At 38.4% G+C, this 27,479-nt stretch overlaps 1 protein-coding gene across 2 annotated transcripts in view; it reads left to right on the top strand.

Moving 5' to 3' along the window:
• Window positions 1-72: 72 nt before the first annotated feature.
• The window catches only part of GTF2E1 (general transcription factor IIE subunit 1), a 35,482-nt gene continuing 8,075 nt past the window's right edge, over window positions 73-27,479 (top strand). Inside the window, exons 1-3 of one of the 2 annotated variants that reach the window (XM_035000067.1) lie at window positions 73-171; window positions 4,923-5,389; window positions 25,162-25,363. In XM_035000067.1, coding sequence (XP_034855958.1) covers window positions 4,942-5,389; window positions 25,162-25,363 — 650 coding nt within the window. In that variant the 5' untranslated portion in view covers window positions 73-171; window positions 4,923-4,941. Of the gene's footprint in view, window positions 172-213; window positions 344-4,922; window positions 5,390-25,161; window positions 25,364-27,479 lie in introns of those variants that run through there. The other variant, XM_035000068.1, reaches the window with a different exon arrangement.

Raw genomic sequence — 27,479 nt, 5'->3', positions numbered from 1 at the left:
GAGGGCCTCACTGTGCTGATTGGCCGGCATGGTTAAAAAGTGGTGGGTGGGTTCCAAAGCTGGTCGCAGGATTAAGGCGTTTTCCTTGTCGCACAGGTGGCGTGGCTCGTTTAAGCCGGTAGTTGAGGCGCTGAGGGAAGCTGTAGTGGGAGTGTTCGAGGATTCGTTTTGGTAAACCTTGTTCCCTGTTCCTTGTTCTCGATTCCCTGGTCCGGCGTCGCATTTCAGGGTTTCTCCCTCTTCTCCCTCCTTTCTCCTTAGCTACCCGCCTCCCTTTAGCTACTCTCTTGATTTGGTCCTCCAAAGAACCATTGACCCCGGAGCGGCCAGTGTACAGCCTCGGGTAGGATGGGCTTGGATGCGCCGAGTGTGGTCCCAGGACTCAGCTGGCACAGTCCGAGGGAATTTAGGGCCTCGGGGTCTGTCACTGGGGAGTAGAGAACATTACTGAACCGAGTTCTTGGAGGGCAGCTGGTCCACAGCTTTGGCGGTGATATGCCGCTTTATGTATGAAGGTGTGGAAAGTACCATGAAACATGGTAACTGAAAAAACCACAGTTATTCGTATAGAATTCAAGTTCTCCCAGAACTGGAATAGTGGTATACTGAAATAATCTAACTGGACTCCCGCATCCACTCCTTTCTCTTTTATTTCACATCCTGTAGTCAGCATAGTCTTTTAAAATAGCGAATTTGAGCCTGTCACCTCCTGCCTAAAACCATTTGAAGTTTAAGGAGGTTTTCAGTAGCCTCTCTTTTTCTACTCTGGAAGCAGCATGGAGGAAGTGAACTGGCGGGCGAGGGGGAGCTGGCAGGGTGGGCATATTGGGTGAACACGTGCTTAGGAGACTTACGGAAAGTTTTACGAAAGTGCTTGATTAGCTTGGCTAGATGCTGGAAAGTGGTGAACAAGAGATAGACATGAAGAAAGTACAGATCTGTTCACTGCAAGGAAGAAAGGGAAAGAGCTCTGTGTGAAAGGGAAACATTTTAAGCTACTAAGGGGAATCTGGGAAGGTCTCTCTGAGAAATGTCATTTTATATGCGAAGGATGATTAGAAGGGAGTTTGAGCTTAGCTTTGTGGGCAGAAAGAACAGCATGTGGTGTTTGTTCCGGGCCTGGTGATGGAGAAAGCATGTGTGGCTCATGGAATTGAGAGAATGCCAGTGTGACTGGAGATGAGGCTGACAAGGATAAAGAGAGTGCAGAGAAAGCATTCATTTCAACTTTGTTTCTCCAACTCTGTGCCTGGTGCCTGGCTAAATTTTTGTATGATGAGAAAACATGGTTCAAAAACAAAACCACTTGCCTTTGGGGGTCTGGATGGGTAGGGAGGCTAGGAGGTGACTGATGGACTCTGAGTCTAAAAAGAAAAAGCAAAAGTTGGTGCTATAAGGTCATACTTTCAAAAGTCTGCAGAGACCAGCCAGGCTCCTTCCTTGTTTAAAACTGTCAACTGCTCTCTTCAGCTTCAGGTTATTGTTTCTATGTGGGAATATGGTCTCACTTTTTTCCTTAGATATTTCCAATTTTCAAGCTTAGAGTTGAAATTTATGTGAAATTTCACGATTTTTCAATGTTGACAACTAATTCAGAAAATTTTCAAAATGTTCTTTGGGTCAAACAATGTGACAGAGGCTGCCAGTTTGAGACCTCTGACTTAAGTAATGTAACAAATCCAAAGACCTGAGTAGGAGATTCATCGTAAGTGGGGAAGTAGAAGTGGTAGAGGAGAGAACAAAATGGTCAGGAAGGATGATTTTAGAATGTAGAGAGTTTGCATAAGCTGGAACAGCATGCCTTCTTTCCTGAGCTCCACTTTCATTTGTTCAGCTACCTACTGGACATCTTCATGGAATATTCTCTGGTATTTCCTCAGAGACAAGCATCTAAAAGTGAATGCCTCATTTCTCATAAACCTGTTCCTCTTTCAGGTGTTAACCCATTTTTCATAGTGGTAGTATTCTCTTCCTAGCCACACTGGCTCAATGCAGTTATTTAATAACATTAAATATGTCATTGTTTAATGGGTGTAGCGTTTCAGTTTTACAAGATGAAAAGACTTATGGAGGTGGTGGTGGTGATTGTACAACATTATGATTGTATTTAATATCACTGAACTGGTATACTTAAAAATGGTTAATTGATAAATTTTGTGTTATGTGTATTTTACCAATAAAAAATATTGTAAAAAAAGAAAAACCCAAATAACTACTTAAAATTTTCCTACTCTGTTACTCCACTTCCAATATATTATCAGATTCTTTTAATTTTGTTTCTATAATAAATTTCATTCATCCTGCCCTCTTCTTCCTTAGTTTAGGTTTGGTTACTATGGCTCCTAATACTTCTGCAGTACCTCATCTTCAATCTTCAGTTCATTCCTCTTAGAATTATTCTAAGAGTCACTTTTCTATATAGAGGGTCTTATTATCAATGCCAGTATTTAATGATACTCTTATGATTCCAGCCCTGAAAACAGAACACTTTATATGAAGTATCTCATTTAATCCATACTTCAAATCTGTGAGGAAGGTGCTGTCAGTTACTTCTATATGTGAGGAAACTGAGAATTTTGTAGGGTCACAGGCTAGGAAATGGTGGAACTGGGATTCAAAACCCAAAAGTATTGTCCTGCAGAGTCCCTCATAACACTCCCTTACTCAAATCTTTAGTGCCCCCTCAGGTGTTTCAGGCAAAGGAAACAGGCAAAATGATAATGTGCATTGGCAGGACATGTGATAGCCACCCACCAAATTTGTCTGGAACAGTGGTCAGAGACTTTTCTGTGTACTGGAGTCACCTAAAGAGCTTTTAAAATAACATGATGCCTTCTCTGGCTCTCCCAGACCAGCTGAAACAGAATCTCTGGCAATGGGGCCCAGGATGGGTATTTTTAAATGCTCCCCAGATGATTCTGCTTTACAGCCAGGGTTGAGAACTACTGGTCTAGAAAATGGAGTGTGTGGGGTGGGAGATCAGGGAGGGCAATATAACTGTAGAAAATAATACTGAAAAAGTAATTTATTTTGACATTTGTCTGCCATTTTTGGTCTTTTGGATGTTTCAGAGGTTATATGTTGTGTTCTGCCAACTGTGGAGCATGTAAAACAAAGCAAACAAAAAACTGGGATCTAGTACAATGTATAGACCAAATTGGAAAGGAGAACAAAATGTACCCAGTAGTATGCTATAATACTACTCTGGTGTTGAACCCAGATACTTGCTCAGCATCCTTAAGCATTGGGATGACAGGAAGGTTCTAGGACTACAGGTTTGGATCTAGGTGCTGCTTTATCTCTTGTATATAGTCATGTGTGATTATTTACAATCTGAAATACTACAATTGACTTTCCTTTTCCTTTATTACACACAGGGCATTGTATTTCTCCCCAAAAATATGTGCTTAGATTGGTTGTTTAGGAATACCTTGATAGTATAGTACTGTGGATATAAAAATATTCTAAAAAAGGTATTAAATCTGATTGCATTGATAACCACTGATTATAAATAAAAGGTTCAATAGAAACTAATAGTAATAACAGAATATGATTCTCTATTGAAATAGTTCAGTGGGATGTCTCTGTTAAGAATTTCCCTGTAGTATAGGGAAATTTCACTAGTCGTAGCCTGTGTAGGTAGCCTGGCCATTTTTAGTATGGGACATATGAAGTCAATATGGAAGCTATCCTTATCAACAAGTACTTCCTAATAAGCATATTGCTTAACATTCTCATTTATTCACCCAACAACCTCATTTAGGTAATTGATATTATCCTTATTTCTCAGAGTAAAATGTGAAGTTGTTTAAGGGATTTGCTCAGGATCACACAGCTACTAAAAAAAGCAGGCTAACTGAATTCCAAAGTGCAGGCTTTTTAACAGCCACGTCAGAGTCTAGCCCATGCTAGTTTGGGCTTGTGGAAGACAGTCTTCTGGGTCATCACATGAGAATTGGGTACAGTTAGCCTCTGCTTTGTCCTGCAAGAAGGGATCCAGTATTTAAGGATATCTTGGGCTTTTTTTTTTTTTTTAATTTAAGGACTATTTACTTAATTGGTCATCAGATTTAACTTTGCAAGGTTGGTAAAGCTATCTGGATCTAAGTGTTAATTTCTTTCAGATTTATAACAGTAATTTTGCCAAACACCCATCCGGGGATTACTTATGTGTTTATCGGCTTTTTATGATTTTATTGTGAGAGCATGACTAAGTAAAACATCCTAGAATAGATTTTGGTAGAAAAATTTTACTCAAGAAAAGAAATAAAGACACTTTAAGGATATGCTAACTGCTAGGTTTCTCAGGGGTTTTCCAGCATTCCCAAAGATCTATAGCATTAACAGTGGTGAGGCGTCATTTATCTTTTTTGTTTCTCTTTCCAAAATAAAGTGGGCTTGATATAATATATCATTGCTGTAAGTAGTAAGTTACTTTTTAGAATCAAGCACTGTAGATCATGAAAATTAACATTTAAGAAATATGTCAAGCTTTTTAAGTGTAATCTTTGTACTCTAGAGGAAAAGCTTATTCTCTGTTTAAATGCTTAGGCATTATGAGTCTTTTTTTTTTCTTTTAAAGATTTTATTTATTTATTTGAGAGGGAGAGAATGAGAGAGAGCATGAGAGGGAAGAGGGCAGAGGGAGAAGCAGACCCCCTGCCGAGCAGGGAGCCCGATGTGGGACTCGATCCCGGGACTCCAGGATCATGACCTGAGCCGAAGGCAGTCGCTTAACCAACTGAGCCACCCAGGCGCCCAGGCATTATGAGTCTTTTAAAACAATGGCTTGAGTACCTTTGTGGCACTTCAAGGGTGGTAGCTGCCAGTTACCTAATGGGTTGATTATTCTAGATTTAAAATGATTACTGTGTCCTTATGCCTAGCTAATCTCTTTTTTTCTGAATTTGGTTTATTTAAAGTTGAAGTTTGCTGCTAAAGATGGCAGATCCTGATGTCCTCACCGAGGTTCCTGCAGCATTGAAGAGGTTAGCCAAGTATGTGATCCGGGGGTTTTATGGCATTGAGCATGCTTTGGCCTTGGACATCTTGATCCGGAACCCCTGTGTGAAAGAGGAGGATATGCTGGAGCTGCTCAAGTTTGATCGGAAGCAACTTCGATCAGTTTTGAATAATTTAAAGGGAGACAAGTTCATCAAATGCAGAATGAGGGTAGAGACTGCTGCAGATGGGAAAACCACTCGCCATAACTACTACTTTATTAATTACCGTACTCTTGTTAATGTGGTAAAATATAAATTGGATCACATGAGAAGGAGGATTGAAACTGATGAGAGAGATTCCACCAACCGGGCTTCCTTCAAGTGTCCTGTCTGTAGTAGTACTTTTACAGACTTAGAAGCTAATCAGCTCTTTGATCCCATGACAGGTGAGATTTTTTCCAATTTATGAATCTTTCAAGTAACTTAAAAAATAAAATATGTATTGTTTTTCTTAAATTGATTCATCTAATTTTTAAACCAATCATGTATATCATTATAAAAGTGAATGGTTTAGTGTAAGTCCACATATGGTCATTCTTAGTCTTACTGTCATGTTTGACCATCATACTACTTTTAGAAGCTTTTGAAAACCTTTCTCATTCACAAGGGAGTGTACCCTCCCACCCATGGCACTCCTACCTCTGCTCCCATCCCCACCCCTTGTTTGCAGCCACAGCCTGACCTGAAGGGTTGACTTCTCTACCACTTTGAAGCCATTCTGACATGTTTACTTTTAACCTTTTCATTCAACAGTTATTTGAATGCCTACTTGTGCCAGTCACTGCCAGAAAATTATAATACAGTGTATTTAAACACTAGTGGAAGTACTTTGTTATTGGTAGTGTGTAACTAGGGCATCTAATCTGCCTTTGGAGAAGGCCTCTGAAAGGTTAAGTAACAGCTGAGGACTAAAAGATAAGGGTTAGCCACGTGAAATAAAAGGGACACCTTTTCCAGGTTAACAAGTAGATACTTAGTCTCTTAGCCATTCATTAGTGGAAGGTAATTGTCAACATCATCTGTAATTTGCTTCATTTAATTAAATGCTTCAGTTTTAAGGATTTTTTTATTATCAACACAGGATTGTAAAACATACATTTTCTGAAAGTGCAATATGTCTGATATTAACATGAGAAACTTTAAAGTGCCAGGTTGTATAGTTGTTTTGTCTTGTCATTTGTAAACTGGAAAAGAGACTACAGTTTTGCTAATTACTCAGTGGATCAATTTTGTATTATTTCTAGAGGCAAAAATCTGTAGAGAGAGCCAGTGTTGTAAAGTTAGATTGTCCCCTTGTTATGGCAGAATTCAGGTATAGGTTACTTTGTAGTCGTAGATCTGCCTTTTAAAAAACTATCTGAAAAATGTAATTTAAACGTTCACACATGAAATGTTTTATTGCAAAAAGGAAAGATTTATGTACATGTAATTTTCTAATTTTGTATATGTATGTATTGTATATTTTAAAGACTTTTACATTTATTTTTTAATCCCAATCCCAATTAAAATTATTGCCTTAAAGAGCTAGAAATAGCCTATGATGTTTCTTATTTATTGTGAAGCAGTCATTTTGGATGAAAGGTAATTTAAAGAATTCACATTTGTATTAAATGTTTAATTTGTCAGAACCTCACTATTTACCTTAAAAGGGCTTAACTAGGAAGAGATCTTGGTTGTAAGAAAATTTTAACCATTCTGAGTAGAAGAATTGCTTGAGTGTGCTATAGAGGAATGTTATAGAATATATCTGGAACTCTTTCAGGATAGACTAGAAAAGTCTTGTCATTTTTGCCATTCACTCTAACAGATTTCTTAAAGGAGCTCTGGGTTTTGGTTTTGTGATTCTCTGCAGATGTTGGTGTTACAGTGGTTGTCTTCATCACTCTTGACTACAGTGGAAGGTGTAATCCAGTCCCTCAGAGAGGGTAATCTAAAGTAATGTGCTTCTACTACATTTATTCATTTGATTCTTATTTCATGAGACTTTCTGAAGGGAAATATTTCCACTACTTATATATCAGTATTTAGCAGATTGATCCATGATGCTCTTTGTATTTTACCTAGGGTTAGTGTTTGAATGAAGCTAGTTGTCATCAACAGTTGGCCTGTGTAGGAGGTGGCCTAATGCGAAATATAGTCAAGATTATTTGAATCAAGGTTTTTGAGTCACTGATCAGCCAACACTAATAGTCAACTTAATTGTCATTTTTGTCCATACAGTGAAGCCTATGGTATCATGATTGAAAATTCTTAGTCATTGGGAAACCTTGTTCTGAGAATATACCTGCCTTTTGATTATAATTTGGCTTTTCATTTGGACTTTTCCTTTAAGGAGAGAATGTGCTGATTGGGTGATATTAAGCCTCAGTCTGTGTATCAGATCTGGTGTTTTTGTATTTTCACTATTAATGCCTTGACATCATCCCTTGGTTATACATTCCTTTTAGAAATCTTGGTGTTTTTCTCTCTGCTTCCTTACTCTGTTTTATTCATGCCCTCCCTTGCCATTTTAAAGAAGATGGGAAATAGACATTTGGTATGTGTATCAGAAGAGAAGGAGGGAACTTTTTCTGCTGTAATATTTATGCTGTCTTTAAATTGATAGAATTATAGTTTTCATTCTAAGCCTAGTCTTGTACAAAGCTATTCTACTTCCTGCTTGTTATTGGAGATTGATGATATTTCTGACGAAATGATGGGGGCATCTGATGGGCATCTATCTCCATTTCCATCTCAACAATTATTAGGTTGTACGGCGGTTTATATTAGTAATTAGGGACCATTCAGGAATTAGATTTGAAGCTTTAGTGTTTACCTGATAAAAAGTTTTCAATTCAAGTGTATGGGCAGCTTTCTGCCACTTGACAAAGGGTAATGACTCTTAGATGAGTGTCCAGAAATTCTGGGCTCAGGAAATCCTGAGTTCAGGAAGAATTGTTTTACTAGTGTTAACTGACAGAAGCCAGTGATCTTTCTACTTCAGTTTGTAGCTTTTCCCTACCCTATGTCTTTTTTTCCCTAAAGAATGTGGGTTCTTTCTATACTTTCCATTTAGATTTTGCCATTGCTGTTCTTGGGTTGAACTCTTTCCAAATGTTTGATGCTTGGTATGTGTAAGATAATAGAAAATACATACTGGCCTCTGCCCCTGGTTCCTTGCACAGAGCTCCTAAAACTCTTGTAGTTTCCTAAGTGATAAGAGCACTCATAACCTCTTTTTTTCTAATATTTGATCTTTGACCCCTGGCTTCTGAAACCCTTGTAATTTCCTGGGTAATAAGAGTGTCTTCTGTTTTAATAAGGTCACTCTGGGTGGGTTCCTGGATGGCTCCTGGATGAGGGCTGGTCACCAGAAAGACTAAGCCAAGACTAAGCTTAGAATTTTCAACCCCACCTCCTATTCTCTTGAGAAAGGAGAAGGGCTGAAAGTGGAGTTAATGAGTGATCATGCCTATTTGAGGAAGCTTTCATAAAAATCCCAATAGTATGGGATTTGGGGAGATTCCGAGTTGGTGAACATGTGGAGGTGCAGGGAGAGCCGTACATTTGGAGAGGACATGGAAGCCCTGCGCCCCTTCCTATATAGTTGGCCCTACACATCTCTTCCACTTGGATGTTCATCTGTATCCTTTATCATATCTTTTAATAAACTGGTAAACACAAGTAAGTATATTCCTGAGGTCTGTGAGCTGCCCTAGCAAATTAGCTGAATCCAAGGAGGAGGTCGTTGGAACCTCCCATCTATAGCTTGTTGGTCAGAAGCATCCATGCTTGTGACTGGCATCTGAATTTGCAGGAGGAGGGGCAGTCTTGTGGGACTAAGCCCTCAACCTGTGGGGTCTGATGCTATCTCCAGGTAGTCATAATTGAGTTGAACGTTAGGACCCCAGCTGGTGTCACAGGCAATTCCCGGGGGTAAAATCTCCACAAATTTGGTGGTCAGAAATATCAGAAGTGAAGTGCTGTGTATGACTAGTAAAGGAGACACACCGGAAAGAAACATGCTATGGAAAAACTGGGCTTTTCCCTACATAGAAAAAAGACTGAGGTTATTCCCTTATAGTATGTATAGATACTTTAGTTAATTAAAATGGAATGGCCTAGCCTTGGCCCACTAGTCCCTGGTTTCAGAAACTTAATCAGGCAAAACCTATTTTAGTGAAATATGGGAGTTTTATGTAAACAAAATAGACCACATGACATGAAATTTCTCAAATCAGCAAAATACCATCTTGTGGTTCATAAATGCATGATTTAGCAAGGTTTGTGACCACATAGGTAGACTTAGTATTTCTGTTTCTACTTTGGTAGTCTTAACTATGGGTGATTTAGTTAATGGTACTTCTAAGTTAAATTCAGCAACATGCTTCCCCAAAAGGAAGGGGAAGATCGTACTCTCTTTTTAGATGTCAAGATTAGATGATATGGAAATAGCTTTATATTTTTCATTTTTAATTTAAAGATTATGCAGCCATAATGCCAGAGAAAATTTTGAAGAGAAAAAAAAAATTACCCACAGAACCACTGTCCTTTTGCATATTACCTGTAATTGCAATCATAGCCAAAAATAGTTTGTGATCTCTTGGTTCCTTAATGGACCAAACTCTCCTGCTTTTATCTAGTGTTCAAAATATGTTTTAATAGGTGTGATTCCCCCCCCCCCCAGTTTTCCTTTCTACCCCTTTCGTGCACTTTGATTTTATCTATATTTTGTTGGTATAGATATGATGCTTTGTGTATATAGCATTTTATTCCTGCTTAAGTTTTTCCTTAAGAAGAATTTTCAGCAGTGGGAATAGTGGGTGACAGAACATAGTTTTATACTTCTTTAAAGGCATATCTGACACTAGTTTTATCTAGGGCTGTGGGGGAGATAAATTGTTAGGTGTTTGAATTAGAAATAGTTTGGGAGCCCCTGTTACTGAATTTACCTAGAGACCCAAGAATCCCATTTTATTTTATTTTATCTTATTTTAATTTTAGTATTTTATTTTATTTTAGATTTTACTTATTTGAGAGAGAGAGCTCACAAGCAGGGGGAGCAGCAGGCAGAGGGAGAGGGAAAAGCAGACTCCCCACAGAGCGGGGAGCCTGATGTGGGCCTCCATCCCTAGGACCCCGGCTGGGATCATGACCTAAGCTGAAGGCAGATGCTTAACTGACTGAGCCACCCAGGCATCCCCGAGAATCCCATTTTATTTTACTTATTTATTTTTTTAAATTTTATTTTACTATGTTATGTTAGTCACCATACATTACATCATTAGTTTTTGATGTAGTGTTCCATGATTCATTGTTTGCATATACGTGCCCTCCTTAATACCCATCACCGGGCTAACCCATCCCCCCACCCTCAGTTTGTTTCTCAGAGTCCATAGTCTCTCATGGTTATATCCCCCTTTGATTTCCCCCCTTCATTTTTCCCTTCCCTTTTCCCTTTTTTTTTTTTTTTAAACATATAATGTATTATTTGTTTCACAGGTACAGGTCTATGATTCATCAGTCTTACACAATTCACAGCGCTCACCATCGCACATACCCTCCCCAATGTTCATCACCCAGCCACCCCATCCCTCCCACCCCCCCCACCACTCCAGCAACCCTCAGTTTGTTTCCTGAGATTAAGAATTCCTCATATCAGTGAGATCATATGATACTTGTCTTTCTCTGATTGACTTATTTCACTTAGCATAATACCCTCTAGTTCCATCCATGTCGTTGCAAATGGCAAGATTTCGGGTTTTTTTTTTTTTTTTGATGGCTGCATAATATTCCATTATTGTATGTATATATATATATATCTTCTTTATCCACTAATCTGTTAATGGACATCTTGGCTCTTTCCATAGTTTGGCTGTTATAACCATTGGGGTGCACATACCGTTTTGGATTACTACATTTGTATCTTTGGGGTAAATATCCAGTAGTGCAATTACTGGGTCGTAGGGTAGCTCTATTTTCAACTTTTTGAGGAACCTCCGTACTGTTTTCCAGAGTGGCTGCACCAGCTTGCATTCCCACCAACAGTGTAAGAGGGTTCCCCTTTCTCCACATCCCCGCCAACATCTGTTGTTTCCTGACTTGTTAATTAAAGCCATTCTGACTGGTGTGAGGTGGTATCTCATTGAGGTTTTGATTTGGGTTTCCCTGATGCCGAGTGATATTGAGCACTTTTTCATGTGTCTGTTGGCCATTTGGATGTCTTCTTTGGAAAAATGTCTGTTTCATGTCTTCTGCCCATTTCTTTTTTTTTTTTTTTAAAGATTTTATTTATTTATTTGAGAGAGAGAGAGAATGAGAGAGAGCACATGAGAGGGGGGAGGGTCAGAGGGAGAAGCAGACTCCCTGCCGAGCAGGGAGCTCGATATGGGACTCGATCCAGGGACTCCAGGATCACGACCTGAGCCGAAGGCAGTTGCTTAACCAACTGAGCCACCCAGGCGCCCTGCTGCCCATTTCTTGATTGGATTAGTTGTTCTTTGGGTGTTGAGTTTAAGAAGTTCTTTATAGATTTTGGATACTAGCCCTTTATCTGATGGGTCATTTGCAAATATTTTCTCCCATTCTGTCTGTTTTTCGGTTTTGTTGACCGTTTCCTTTGCTGTGCAAAAGCTTTTTATCTTGATGAAGTCCCAATAGTTCATTTTTGCCCTTGCTTCCCTTGCCTTTGGCGATGTTTCTAGGAAGAAGTTGCTGCAGCTGAGGCCTGTGTTCTCCTCAAGGATTTTGATGGATTCCTGTCTCACAGTTAGGTCTTTCATCCATTTTGAGTCTATTTTTGTGTGTGGTGTAAGGAAATGGTCCAGTTTCCTTCTTCTGCATGTGGCTGTCCAGTTTTCCCAACACCATTTGTTGAAGAGACTGTCTTTTTTCCATTGGACATTCTTTCCTGCTTTGTCAAAGATTAGTTGACCATAGAGTTGAGGGTCCATTTCTGGGCTCTCTATTCTGTTCCATTGATCTATGTGTCTTGTTTTTGTGCCAGTACCATACTGTCTTGATGATGACAGCTTTGTAATAGAGCTTGCAGTCCGGAATCGTGATGCCAACAGCTTTGCTTTGCTTTTTCAACATTCCTCTGGCTAATCGGAGTCTTTTTTGGTTCCATACAAATTTTAGGATTATTTGTTCCATTTCTTTGAAAAAAGTTGGTGGTGTTTTGATAGGGATTGCACTAAATGTGTAGATTGGTCTAGGTAGCATTGACATTTTCACAATATTTGTTCTTCCAATTCATGAGCATGGAATGTTTTTCCATTTCTTTGTGTCTCCCTCAATTTCTTTCATGAGTATTTTATAGTTTTCTGAGTACAGATTCTTTGCCTCTTTGGTTAGATTTATTCTTAGGTATCATATGGTTTTGGGTGCAATTGTAAATGGGATCGACTCCTTAATTTCTCTTTCTTCTGTCTTGTTGTTGGTGTATAGGAATGCCACTGATTTCTGTGCATTGATTTTATATCCTGCCACTTTACTGAATTCCTGTATGAGTTCTAGCAGTTTTGGGGTTGAGTCTTTTGGGTTTTCCACATAAAATATCATATCATCTGCAAAGAATGAGAGTTTGACTTCTTTGCTGATTCAGATGCCTTTTATTTCTTTTTGTTGTCTGATTGCTGTGGACATAGTGCTAGGACTTCTAGTACTATGGTGAATAGCAGTGGTGATAGTGAGAATCCTACTTTAAATAAACTTTTAAATAAATTAAAAAAAATCTTATAACAATGTATTTAATAAGATCTTAGAAATAGGAATTTAGAGATTATTTTATCTAGTTCAACTCATCAAATGATGTCTGGGTTGGTACACTTACACATGCTCGTGTTTTGCTCTAGGGCTTGGGGGATCCTACAAAGTAATAAATCTAGGGCTATATAGATTTGTAGGATGTTTACGATTGAACATTAGGAAAGAATGTTCAGCTTGTTTTCTTTGGCTCCATGGAAAAGACTTAAGAGACAGATTTTAGCATTAGTATAAAAGAAGTCTTTAATAACTAACTGCAAAAGAAAATAAGTGCCTAATAAATAACTCTTAAAAATAGCCACAATGTTGTAACTCTTCCACTGGTTAGTTCTGAGTCACTTGGAATATTCAAGTAAACTCCATATCTACTTGGGATATTCATATATAAATTTGGGGTTAAATCATATGAGTCCTTTCTTGCCTTGTGACTGCAGGTGAAGCTTTTTGGTTTATAAGCAGATCAGTTTCTTGATCCGCATATCATGAAAATTCCTCAGTTTCCTTAACCTGATATTTTTAAACTGTTAGGGTCCTGTGTTTGTGAGACTCTTAAAAACTTGTTAATAATACTTACATTCATACATCAGGCTACTTTTTCCTGTCTTTATCTCTTTCTACTTAGGACAGGAGATGTCTCATAAGCAGTATTTTCAATTCCTGAAATGCTAACAACACAATCACACACACACACACAAATCTTTCTAGGATTATTTTGCTCATTTGCTGATTTGGAATCTTGCCCAGGATGGCCTCATTAGAAAATCATACTGGAAAGCTCAGAGGTGTGGTTATGTTTTGGGGGGTGGGGGGTGATTATTAGAATAAATTAAAAAATAAAAAGAAGTTATGGAAAGATAAGTAAGGGACGAGTGCCTTCCCCATTTTACCCTTCTCACCTCTCTAAAACCTTTAGGTCTGATTTTTTTAAAAATTTTGTTGCTTTGATCTTGAGGATGAAGGCTGTTTTTTAAATAAACTTTTTTGTGTGTTTAATCCTTTTTGTATTTTGATGCTGATTACATAGAGGCTAATTTGTGAAGAGTTGCTTTTTAGTTTGATGCTGGCATACAGTATTCTGTTGATTGTTGTCTTTCAAATAGTCATATCAGAGCCACAGGTTTTTTGCCTGCTCACTGCATGTTGAAATGGATTCAATTTAGGCCTAATTTAGAGAATTTATTGTAAGCTTTAGTATTTACATAAGTACCATACTTCAATTTGTTGTTTTCCCTCCCAGGCATAGTACATTTTTTCCCCCTTTTATAGCGAGTTCCAGAATCTGGGAATGTTGTATGATTATACCAAATCCAGATGTGTCCATTTAAGGGAGGACAGAAGCCAATTTCATTGTTGAGTTTTAGAGTGTGGGGTTTTACTATGTACATCACAAATACATTTGAGATCTTCTGAATTGAAAAAATTCATTAAAGCTGCTTTTTTTTTCTTTGCGTGCAATCAGATGAATATTTTACAGTGTTACATGTTCTACAGTGAATTGTTAAAGGATAGTTTTTCAAGTACCTTTTTATTATAGTGAAATAATTATGGGAAATATATAACTATGTTCTTGTCATGTCTGTTGATGTAATAACAATTCCTTTTTCCATACATTTCCTCTTGCCCAATTAAACTGAAGAAATTTGCTTTATGAAATATAGTTTGGAAATTAGAATAAAAGGTGGCTTTTGAGACTAGCATTTTAATATATATGCCCCTGAATATTTTGAGTTATAAAAGTTATAACAAATGACATGAGGATGCTTTCTAAGAATAGCTTAAGAATGACCGCGTGACTTCTGCATATTAGTTAAGAGGGAGTTGGGTGCTTTTGGAGGATTCAAAATAACATTTTTCTTTCTGCTAAAAATATATAACTATATACTAATGTAAATGTATTAAGGACTCAAATAGTAGAAAAATATGTAAAATAAAATGGCAAACCTAGTTTTTCCACTCTGTGCTCTCCCACTCAACCTAGTCCCCATTCTCACTGCCTTTCATTGTGTTAACAACTATTGTTTTGTGGTTATCCTTCCAGTTCTTCTACCTTACATCCCCAACCCCACCTCACTACCCCCAAGCCCTTTTGAAGTCTAAGAAAGCAAAGTGATTCTTAATTAAATATGTTGTTGCTATATCAGGTTTATATATTAAATCTTGGTCAATTCTGTTAGTATTGTCAGGGTTTTTTAGGGTACTTATTACAATTGAGTCCTTTTGCATAATCAGTGTGTTCAGTGGACATGTCATTTTTAGAAGTTTTGTTTTGTTTTGTTTCTTTAAGCAATAGTTATAAGACAGTAAAGTGATGGTGTATTAGGATTCTAGAGTCTTAACTTCTAGTCTTGGGTTATGTCAGTAGTTATCACCTTGGGTGAATCCTGTAATCATTCTAGGCCTTTTTTTTAGCATGTTCAAAATGATAAGTTCAGTCTGTTCTATACCATATATGGTTTCTCTCAACTCTAATTTCAGAGCACCCTTTGTTTTGGGGAATAGCTGATATTTTAGGCTAGGGTTTTATCACCGCTTTTAGAGGATGATGTTAGTCATTTTGGGTTCATTTGAAAGCCTTGGTTAGGAATTGAAACTCTTGGTTATAGTACTGCTCATGTAGAAAATATGCTCTATTTAATTAGGCCATCTTCAGAAACACTGTGGCATAATGGAGAATAATATTTCCAATTTTTTGTCAGTTTTATTTTCCTAAGCTTCCAGTTCACTCTCTTTCCCCATGTATACCTAATGCATAAAATATTCAGTGGGAAGGGAAGCAATGTCCAAATATGCTTCCTAAGGTATTATATATGGTGGTTGGATTTATACAGTGTGGTGAAATTAATCCCATATGTTAGTGATATGTCTTGAAGTTTTATAGTTTCCTTTTTATCTCTAAAATCCTATAGTTTTCTTTTTATCTAGTCCTAGTTCCTTGGTTTTAACATGGAACTGTTAATTATCTTTTGTTTTATTTTGTTTTTCCTGGAAGTTTTTGAGTGAGGGGAGTTTATTCAGTTTTTTCACAGGATTGTCCAGAAAAGTTATCTTAGCCATTATCTCTTGCTTAGATTTTGCACTATTCTCTTAGCTTGTCTCCTTGCTTTCACTCTTGCTTTCCATATGGACTATTTGTCACAGTAGCCAGTGACCCTTCTTAAAAGCACATCAGGCTGTATCACTCTTTTGTTCAAAACCCTCCAAAGGCCTCTCCTATCATTCAGAAAAATCAAAGTCCTTAATAGAACCTTAAGGTCTTTTATCTGCCCCTCAACTCACCCCCCAATTTTGGAGACTTTATTTCTATCTCTCTCTCGTGTTCACTCCACAACATATGTACTGGCCATCTTATTTGTGCCTTGCCCACACCAGGCATACCTTCATTTTACTTGCCTTTTTACATGCCGTGTCTTCTTGCCAAATATCTGCTTGACTGGCTGACTCCATTACATCTTTCAAGTCTCTTCTCACTTGCTTTATCAGAGGGGCCTTCCCTAAGTTTCCTGTGCAATAGAGCATACCCCTTTCCATTGTGCTCCTTTTTCTTTATCCTCTTTTCCTGCTTTTTCTTTATTATACTTATTAACACCTGATGTTATTTTTTGTCTTGACTAATTCCCACAAGAATGTGAGCTCTACAAAAACGGCTCAGAAGATGATGGGCTAGACTTAGAAGGTGGGAAATCTTAGGACATCAGTCCCACTGTGCTAGGGTGAGAGCTGTGTGGCAGCAGACCTTTGCTTTTCCCTGTTTCCTTAGCTACCCTTGAGGATTTGGGCTGCAGCATGACTCCGGCTTCAATACTGCAGCACCATATCAAAGCAATTGGGTGTATTTTGATTTTTTTTTTTTCTTGGTAGGAAAATGGCTGAATAATATTCCAGTTGCAATTAATACTCATGGCAAATCTTTGACAGTGAATTCTGGGCATTAGCTGGTGACCTATTCATTGCATGTACTAGAGTGAAGAGGGAAAAAATAAAATTTTAAATAATGTCTAATTGTTTAGGGAGTTGACTCCTATCTTCTGCCCTTTTCCTCAATTATGATAAATTTCCAAAACATTTTCCTTTTTTCAAACTAAGGAAGATAAACTTTTTTTTTCAGTTTGGTTTTATTTATATTTACTGTTCCTTGACTGAATACTCAGATAATTAAAATAAGTGTGGTGTTTGCTAAAATGAATAACATGTTGGAAACAGTGAAGTGGAAGACTTTGGCCAGCATAATAAATTTTCTCCTTCTGTGTTGAGCAAAAGAAAAACGTTTGAATTTTGTTGAACTTTGCTGTTTTTTTCTTTTGTTCCCAGCCCTTCTCTCCCCTCCCCACCCCATTCCCCTGCCCTCAATTCATTTTTGTTTTTACATTTTTTTATTTTGGGAGAAAGTTAAAATTGTATGAACCATCTCTCTTCCCTCTTCCTTCCTCCTCTCCACTCTCATGCCCACAATTAGGTCTTCATTTCTTTTCTCATTTTGGAGGGATAACTTACCTTCATTAGAAGAGTCCTGAGTCATAGAATTGGGGCATTCATATGCTACTGAAAAGACAACCCTAAAATATAGTTTGAAATCTCTATTTGTAAAAGATCTTTTTTCTTCCTACTTTCAATACCTATTAGTTGTCTACAACTGGATGTATTTTGATCCTCCGGTGAACCTGATGCATTAAGACTCAGCTGAGTAAATGCTGGGCCTGTGATAGGCACTTAATGCTTGTTAAATAAATTCTTTGTTACAAATCCTCCTTCTGTTTTATATTTTAAGAAATTAGAACCTATGTATATACATGGGGGAAGTTTGCTAAATTGTAGCTGGCAGGGACAATAGGTTGGGAAAGGAATGTGTAACTCAGGATAGTGAAGTGCATTTAGTCTTTTGAGTCAGAAAGATTTATATTTGCATCCAAGGTTAGTGATTTTTGTTTTTATGTTATGACCTGGTAAACCTAAAACTCTGAGTCTTTATTCCCTTATATGTTAGCTTTGGATAATACTGTTGGTACAGACTTGGCAGTGATGAACACATGGGAATATTTGTGAATAGCTTTCTTAGTTCTTTTGTAGTTTCTGAGTATAGATGATCAGTGTTATCATTGGACTCTTTTTCTTCCAATCCCATCATTTGTCCTGCTTTGCCTAAGAGTCTTTGTAGATTCATTTTTCTCCCTGCTGCCACATTCTTAGATCTAGTTTGCATGTTCTCCTTTTTGTGGCTTGGTCGCTGTTTCCGGTTTTTGCCTTCCTGATCTTGAAAGATGGTACGGAGCTTTGAGTTTCAGCTTGTTTCTTCTTTCATACTTAAGTAGTACATTCTATGCACACTACATAGTACAGAGTGGTCCAGTTACAGGAAGAGTTGGGATGTTTATCATATTGATTATTTAACAGCAGCTCTCCACCAGGAGTTTGTGTTAAAATTCCTTGTGGAACTTTCAAAATTTACATTACTGAGCCCCACTCCAGACCTATTGAATCAGCATCTCTGGGCGCAGCCTGGGTATTATTTAAAAATTCCACTAGTGATTTTTATGTTAACACTCAGTGAAGAAAAACTGGCTTGTTGGAAGACTATCTCAAGCCACGAAGGCAGATCAATATTTATAAATGTTAGTTTTGATGGCCTCATGTTCTTTCCCAAAATCTTTCAATCACTTTCCTTTTACTCAAGAATAAAGTAAAAATGAAGCTTGGTGTTCAAGACTCACCATGACCACCCTAGTTTATCCTGTTAATTACCATTCTTTTTGAAAATTCTATTCCTACTACACCAAAACTGCAGTTCAGCATTATTTTCAACTACCTATTTCTCTCATGATGGTCTAGAATGTCCTCTTCTCTTCCCGCTCTCCTTGATCGTTGTAACATTTGCTTTTCTTCTGAATTCTACTTCAAAAGGCATACCTTCCATTGTGTTCTCAGCTAGAATCATATTCCTTCTTGGAACTCCGAACACTTATGTACTTTATTTTTGCACTGATCTCAGATGTTTATCTTTTGATACCTTTCATCTCTACTAAACTTTAAGCTTTTTTTTTTTTAAAAAAGATTTTATTTATTTATTTGACAGAGAGATAGAGAGAGAGAGCACAAGTAGGCAGACAGTCAGGCAGAGGGAGAGGGAGAGGCAGACTCTCCACCGAGCAGGGAGCCCGACGTGGGGCTCGATCCCAGGACCCTGGGATCATGAGCTGAGCCGAAGGCAGCCGCTTAACCGACTGAGCCACCCAGGTGCCCTAAACTTTAAGCTTCTTGATGATAGATTTTGTGTCTATGTGTGTTCTACCACCACCTACTCAGTAGAAGGGTACTTAGTACATAGTATGTGCTAAGCCCCCCCCCCACTGCCACCTCTTATTTTGAGAAAGCTGATTTGCATTTTTAAACTTCCTTTTTTTTTTTTTTTTTTCCCCCCAGAGAGGGTGGGAGAATCCTAAGCAGGCTCCACACCCAGCACAGAGCCCAATGCTGGGCTTGATTTCACAACCCTGAGATCATGATCTGAGCCAAAATCAAGAGTCAGATGCTTAACTGAGCCACCCAGGTGCCCCAAGCTAATTTTCATTTTTTAATGCTCACTGAAACTTATAAAAAATGCTCTGGTTTATTAAGGTAGTCTTAAGTCTTTTTCTATAACATGTAGAATTTCTTATTTTTCTTCTTGGATGCCAGACCTGGCTTTTGACAGGATGGTTCTTGTTTACAATTTGTGTTTTTGTGATAAACATAGGACTTAAGATATCAGGCTATCTTTTCCTCTTATAATGTTACCCAGGTGTGATAATTGTTGGAAGAAAGTACTTCATGATTTTGTCACACGTTATGAATGTCTTGCAAGCAGAGGTAGTGACTGCCTTTTTTCTGGACTGTTCTTTTTCATGGATGTTTATTTAGTGAGCAAGCCTCAGAAGATATATTGTTTTTCTCCAGAGCATAGGGCAAGTTTGCTTACTGTTCAGTATAATAAAAATAGAGTCTCCAGAGCATATTTTCTTAGTGTCCAATTAGTAAAGATAACATCACTTTCTAGAGCAAAGGACAGGCATGTTTATGCCCATTATAAAAGAGTTGGGTTCCTTAACTTCAGGGTCCCCTGTAATGTAACCCACTGCATGTACAGTTGTCACCCGGCCCTCTTTGCGTCACCCAGTGGGATTTGGGACTCAGGGAACTGGCACAAAAGCTGACACTGGCTACTGCTATTGCCATGAGTAATAAAGTTATTTATTTCTGACCTAGGAGTCTTATGTCTTCTCCAGCATCCATGAAACTGCCAGGATTACTTGTTAACTTACAAGTAGGATAAAAATCTCAGATCTCCCACAGTTCTTGACAGTAATATAAAAGCCAGTCTTCTCAGAACTGCAAAGTAGGCCCTGCTGTAAATAACTTGTTAAATCTTAATCTAAATTAAGCCTGGGTCTCTGGAAACTTACCTGGACAAGTCTAGAATTCCTTACGACGACATACCATCTTCTCTTTTTTCCCTATTTTGCTTTCCACAAAACCAGATCAATTGAAGTGAAAGGACTGTTATTCTGAGATTTCCTTCTGTCAAATGATGATGTTAACAGTAATCTCTTTTTTTCCCTCTCTTTAGCAAAATAAAAGCATTGCTATTTTATATGGAGGAGCTACACTGATAAGCATGTTGATTTGTTTACTTAAAGCTGAAGTTTGGAATGTATGCTGTCTCATTTTTTCTTTTTTATTTTATTTATTAGAACGAGAGAGAGAGAGAGAGAGAGAGAGAGAGAGCGCATGAGAGCAGGGAGGGTCAGAGGGAGAAGCAGACTCCCCGCAGAGCAGGGAGCCTGATATGGGCCTGGATCCTGGGACTCCAGGATCGTGACCCGAGCCGAAGGCAGTCGCTTAACCGACTGAGCCACCCAGGCGCCCTTGTATGCTGTCTTCAAAAGAGAAATGGGATATTTGAGAGGATTTCTTTTTTCTTTCTTTTTTTTTTTAAGTGTTCCGTGATTCATTGTTTGCGTATAACACCCAGTGCTCCATTCAGTACGTGCCCTCTTTAATACCCATCACCGGGCTAACCCATCCCCTCACCCCCCTCCCCTCTAGAACCCTCAGTTTGTTTCTCAGAGTCCATAATCTCTCATGGTTCGTCTCCCCCTCCGATTTCCCCCCCTTCATTTTTCCCTTCCTGCTATCTTCTTCTTCTTCTTCTTTTTTTTTTTTTTTTAACATATAATGTATTATTTCAGAGGTACAGGTCTGTGAGGATTTCTTCTTTAATTTGGTTTTAACATGACATTTTTAATGATAAATAACCTAATAAACTAGATAAATAAAATAATGTGTTGGATGGTGACAAATGTTAAGGGGGGATAAGGGAAGACAGAACAATGCTGAAATTTTAGATATTGTTGGCTAAGGAAGCCTCACTGAGGTGACATTTGAGTAAAGAACTGAAGTAAGTTAGGAGACTAGCCATTTGACTATCTGAAGGGAAAACATTCTGAGCAGAGAGAATAGTTAAGTACAGAGGCTGTGCAGGACCTTTAGGAGGCTGGGCTGTAATGCTTTGAAGACGTATGTTGAGTCTACGGCCATACCACCCTCAACGCACCCGATCTCGTCTGATCTCAGAAGCTAAGCAGGGTTGGGCCTGGTTAGTACTTGGATGGAAAACGTATGTTGAGAGGATTATAGTGTTACCATTTGTCTTAGCTGTCTTTCTGTGCCTCACCAGAGCACTTGCTTTTATATTTATCTGCTAGGTACTTATTCACTTGAGGAAGGGGATTTTTTCCTTTAAAAATAATTTTGAAAACTACTGAATTAGATAACTTTTCTGCATTATTCTCTAGTTTTCATTGATGGTCTCTATAAGTGCCCATCCATCTTTCAGCAGTGAACGTTAAGTCCCACATTAGTGTGGTTTTTTTAATTCAGCAGGTATTTGAACGCTGATTTAGACCTTACTTTATTTATATGATTTATTTTTTCACTTTCATGTGGATTATATTCTTTGTTTCTGTTGAAGAGAAGAGGCTGAGGCAGCCTGGAATAGAGAATAAGAGAGCATACCAGCTAAAACCTCTCTAGCCAAGGTTTCTAATTATCCTTTGTTACTAAATGTGAAAGCTGGTTTTCAATTCTTGTTGACTTTGAAAATTAACGCCATACCATTTCCTCCTTGAAACAGCATCCTATCCTTCTGGTTGTACCATTTATCTCAAGGCTTCCTCTTTCCTTGGGTTTATATCTTGACCACCTGTGCTACTCTTCTTACCTCTTTGGATACTCTGACCTACTTTATAGCTTTAGTTACCTCTATGTTGTTGATTTTTCCGGTCAGATTTTCTATCTAAACCCCATTCTTGAGCTCTAAGCGTTTATAATAAATTGGTTTCTAACATACCATTTTGATGACCAGGGATTCAGATGTCTAAAGCAACTTTTCATCTTTTCTTTACAAAGCAAAGAGAACTTGTTCTTTATTTTGGTAAATAGTATCCTTGTCTAGTTGGTTAAGCTAGACTCTATGCTGATGTCCATTAGTTAAAGACCATCAGCTACACACCCATAGGTAAACAAAGTTGGGTTTATTGATGCTTTCTGTAGCAAGGGAAGCCACATGGGGAAATATGGAGTGTCTTGGGAAGGCCATGCTTTACAGACTTAGAGAATTTGGGCTTTTGTTAGGTAATTTGGGGAGAATTCAGAGAAGTGGTGGTGGTTTGCTTTGCATTGGGTCCTGTCAGGAATGGGAATAATTCTATGATTGGGTGTCTTAATAAATCTTATCTAGGAGATGAGAAGGACAGGGTGAGGCTAGGACTGTAATTGGTAAAGAAGCAACAGTCACTCATGGCACCTGGGATTTTTTTGTGATTGCACAGAGACCTTGCTTTTATTGTACTCAGTCAGACTCAAGACTCAGGCTTGGTTTTGCCTCACTTCCATCATGGACACACAAGACTCATCTGATGCTGGTGACCTATGAGATTCTGTCTGATAGAAAACCTCAGAGCCTAGCTTTGAGTGCTGGGCCTCCTCCTCGCTGTAAGGGGCTGTTTTTCTCTCTTTCTAGCTTATTTGGAATAGATGTAAAAGATCAGGTACCATTTTGGCAGCAGGAAGATGGATGAAGAGTATTTTAGACAGGGTATATGAACAAAAAATTTGCATGATATTGGCTGTATGTGTGAGAAGCAGCAGTGAAACTTACTCTATTTGAAATGTATCAGTAGGATCTAGTGTTAGGTTGAGGCAGAGATGCCTAGTCTGTTTACTCCTTACCAGGAAAAGAGGGGTTAGAGGGTGTATCAATCTGTATGTATCAATCACAATCACATATAGAGGTTTTTTGTTTTGTTTTGTTTTGTTTAAATTTTATGTGAGAGAGAGAGCGCGCGTGAGAGAGCAACGAACAGGGTGAGGGACAGAGGGAGAAGCAGGCTCTCCACTGAGTGGGGAGCCAGATGTGGGGCTTGATCCCTGGACTCCAGGATCATGACCTGAGTCGAAGGCAGATGCTTAATCAACTGAGCCACCCAGGCGCCCCACGTATAGAGCTTTTTAAAGCTAAATGTTTGCATCCTTACTGTGTGCCAGGCACTAAGTACGTAGATGATCTCTTTTCATCCCTCAGGTAAATTGGGTTAGAAATGAAGGATGCATATCTCTGGCATTGGGAATAAGAACCAAACTGGAGATCCAAGTGGGGCTACTAGTGTAGACTATTGAGTAATGTTTAAGAGTGTGAGTTTCAACATAATAGTTTGGGTTTGCATCCTGCTCCCTACCCACAATTAGTAGTTGTATGATCTTAAGCAGTTTACTGGTTTAACCTCTTAGAACCTTTGTATTTATACCAACCTCAGAGGGCTGGCAATAACTTAGTAAGTACAAGGTATACAATAGCTGCTATAACTGCTTTTATTGGCTCTGTGACTTTGGACCAGTCACAAAACTCTTCAGAGCCTCAGTTCTGATGTCACTTCACAGGTTTGGTATAAGGATCAAAAAGTGTACATGGAAGTATTTTATAAACGGAAAGCACTATACAAATAAAATAAATATTTATGTCTAGGATATTATCTTTCAAGTGTTCGAATTTACTTGACAAGCAAAGGACTGTGATTGGGTTATGATGTTTTTGGGCCAAATTATACAGGGTCTTGAGTATTAGGATGAGAAATTTAGATTTGATGTTGTTGACTTAAGAAATTCAGCTGCCAGGGGGCACCTGGGAGGCTCAGTTGGTTAAGCATCTGCTTTCCGCTCAGGTCATGATCCCAGGGTGCTGGGATCGAGCCCCACATTGGGCTCCCTGCTCAGCAGAGAGCCTGCTTCTCCCTCTCCCTCTCCCTGCCACTCTCCCTACTGTGTGCTTTCTCTCTCTCTCTGTCAAATGAATAAATAAAATCTTAAAAAAAAAAAAAAGAAAAAAAGAAATCCAGCTACCAGACAGACTTAGGAGCAGGGGGATGAGAGGACAAAAGTGGTGGCATAGTAAACGGGTTGGAGAGGGAGAACCTAGGGGTTCAAAGATCAGATTGAGGCAGCTGTTTCAGGCTAAGTAATGGTGCCCTAGATTAGTGAAATGACAGTAGAAGTGAAAAATCTGAGATGTTTCTAAGGAATTACTACAATTCAGGGGCTCCTGGGTGGCTCAGTTGTTAAGCATCTGCCTTTGGCTCAGGTCATGATCCCAGGGTCCTGAGATTGAGTCTGCATCAGGCTCCCTGCTCAGTGCGAAGCCTACTTCTCTCTCTTTCCCACTCCCCTTGCTTGTGTTCCCTCTCGCTGTGTCTCTCTCTGTCAAAAAAAAAAAAAAAAAAAAAATCTTTAAAAAAAATTAAAAAAGGAATTACTACAATTTAGTTACGAGTTGAGTGTGAGGGATATAGAAGTAAGAACAATAAAGATTTCTTGAACTTTAATTTTGGAAATGGCTTGGTTAAATTTGTTTAGATATAAATGGTTAATAAGTTTGGAAAAAGTAGCCTTGTGACAATGTACAGGATGCCTAGAGACTTGGCTTTAGGTATTTGTTTGGCTTTCCTCATAATGCAGGCCCCAATTTGTAATGTGCAAAAAGCAAGGCAGTTGGAGAAGGGTACAGGTTTCAGTGGTAAGTTGTAAAGATTTTGGTTTTAAGTTAAAGTAAGTATAAATATGTTAGAAATATGATGAAAAACTTTGCTGTGCTGCAGGTAGAAGTGAAATTACTTTGAAATGCATAAAAAGTGATGGACAGATACGTGATAAATATTGTAGAATCTCATTGGTGGGCATGTCGATGTTCACTATAAAATTCTTTCAACTTTTCTGCATTTGAAAGTTATAATAATAAAATGTTAGAGGACAATAAAGATATAAACTCTTTGCTAAAAGCTGATCTTGAGAATTTGTCTTGCCTGACCTGAGACTTTTGTTTTCTCTGTAGGAACTTTCCGCTGTACTTTTTGCCATACAGAGGTAGAAGAAGATGAATCAGCAATGCCCAAAAAAGATGCACGCACACTTCTGGCAAGATTTAATGAACAAATTGAGCCCATTTATGCTTTGCTTCGGGAAACAGAGGATGTGAACTTGGCCTATGAAATACTTGAGCCAGAACCCACAGAAATACCAGCCTTGAAACAAAGGTGAGTGTAGACCTGTGCTCTTACCAAGAACACTTTTAAGCTGGCCCTTGTTTCAACTACCTGTACTTTGGAGAGCAGGAGTTAGTAAGTAATATACCCAGGAGACTAAAGATGGATGTTACATAGATTCTCAGTTTTACCACATTTGTCTTATTAACTTGTGCCTGTGATGAAATTTGTTTGTACTGAATGCAGAACAGTGTGGGCCTTGGGCAAAAATCTTTAAATAGTCAAGTTTGACTTCAAGTACTCACTCTGCTTGGACCCACTGCAAATCAGCCAATTGTTAAGTAATCCTAAATTGGAAGTGCCTCTTGGGGATATTTGCATTTTCCTAGCCGAGTTCTAAAGGATGGAGTTCTTTAAGGAATATAGCATTTGCTCTTTTTTTTTTTACTTTGAAGCACTTAACTGTACATTTCTTGTCTTCCTTTACTTTTCTTTTTTTTTTTTTTTTTTAAAGATTTTATTTATTTGACAGAGAGAGACACAGCAAGAGAGGGAACACAAGCAGGGGGAGTGGGAGAGGGAGAAGCAGGCTTCCTGTGGAGCAGGGAGCCTGATGCGGGGCTCGATCCCTGGGATCATGACCTGAGCTGAAGGCATACACTTAACGACTGAGCCACCCAGGCGCCCCCCCTTTAGTTTTCAGTGCAACTTCTTTGTAAGTATAGTAGGTATTACATATGGGTTAATACTTTTTACTGTGGCTCTCTATTTTTATTAGTGTGCCCTAATGTTTGAATTACAAAGGCAACCTTGGTTTTGACGTGTCATAGAAAGTGGTTTATATTCTTTTTTGAAAAACATACATGTGAATTGGGTCAGAGAATGTTCTACTCTGCCTCTTTTCTAGTGCCAAGTTAAGGGCTTACAGTTTATACACTTCCATAGAACCTGGTTTCCAGGAGCACTCTCAGTATTGTATATGCTGTGGTACTAATGTTATAGAAAAGCCAGTTCTGGGCAGTCCTGAGCAACCTGAGTTTCTTTTGGGTGGTTAAAAACAATCCAATTGTACAGAAAGCTTTATATCTGTATAAGTTGTTATGAATTTTCTAGCCTAGTGTCATGGATCAGTTAGGATGCCTTTATCTATGATAACAGAAAACCAAACCAGAAATGGCTTAAATAGTGAGAAAAACCTGTCTAGCATTAGCAGAAGGGTGGAGGTAGTACAGTTCATAATTAATTTCACAGCTCAGTTACATACTGAAGGATCTAGGTTTGTTCCATGTTTATACTCTGATGAACTCAGCCTGTTGGTTTTCCTCTTGGGACCACAAGAGGAGCTAGCCTAAGATGGCTGTGTCTTTCTAAGTATCACATGTAGAAGAAAATGTCCAAATGTTGAAAAGGGGACTGTTTCTTCCTGGTGTCCTATTTTAAGATTGAATTAGGCTTTCCCAGAGGACAACCTTCATCCTACTCTATCCCCCAATGTCTCACTAGCCAGAATTGCTGTATATGTTTATTTCTAAACCAGCATCTGACAAAGGAAGTGAGATCACATGATTGCTGCTTAGACTAGTAAAGGTTTACCTCTTAGGGCTGGGGAAGGTCCCTGAGTCCTTTGGAGCAAACAGCCATCAGTATTTGGATGAGACCAATAAGCAAAAGAAAGAAAGAAACCACAGTTGGTAGGCAACTATTATCATCCACATCACAGATACCCTTAAATTTTCATTACTGGTCATTTGGTCTCTTACCAAGAAGTTATTTTTTATATCTTTTTCTGTTGACTTAAGTAATACCATAGTTCTGACATAGAAGCCTATGAGGGAAATTGATTTTACAAAAACATACAATTTTCTAAGCCTGTGGGTTATTTCATGTTGAAATATGCTTCAACATTCTCTGATTGCTTTCTACTCAATGTAAATACTATCTGTGAATTATTCTTGTGTTTCCTCCTCTATAGTTATTTTTCTGTTTATGCAGATGCTTTTCCATTACAATAGCATTCATTCAACACCACCACTGACATCCCATCTCTAATATTCTCCTCCTACCACAGTTCACCTCCCATTCGAGGATCTTTATTTATAAAGATATCCCTCCCTCCATGCCAGAGACAAGTCTTAGTGGTACAGCAATGCTAGAAGCGTGACAGTAG

The sequence above is a fragment of the Mirounga leonina genome, unplaced genomic scaffold, assembly GCF_011800145.1.
Source record: "Mirounga leonina isolate KUSES-001 unplaced genomic scaffold, KU_Mleo_1.0 Mir_115, whole genome shotgun sequence".
In the NCBI taxonomy this organism is placed as follows: Eukaryota; Metazoa; Chordata; class Mammalia; order Carnivora; family Phocidae; genus Mirounga; species Mirounga leonina.
The sequence above is the reverse complement of the archived record's forward strand: the minus strand, read 5'-3'. Positions and strand labels throughout refer to the sequence as shown.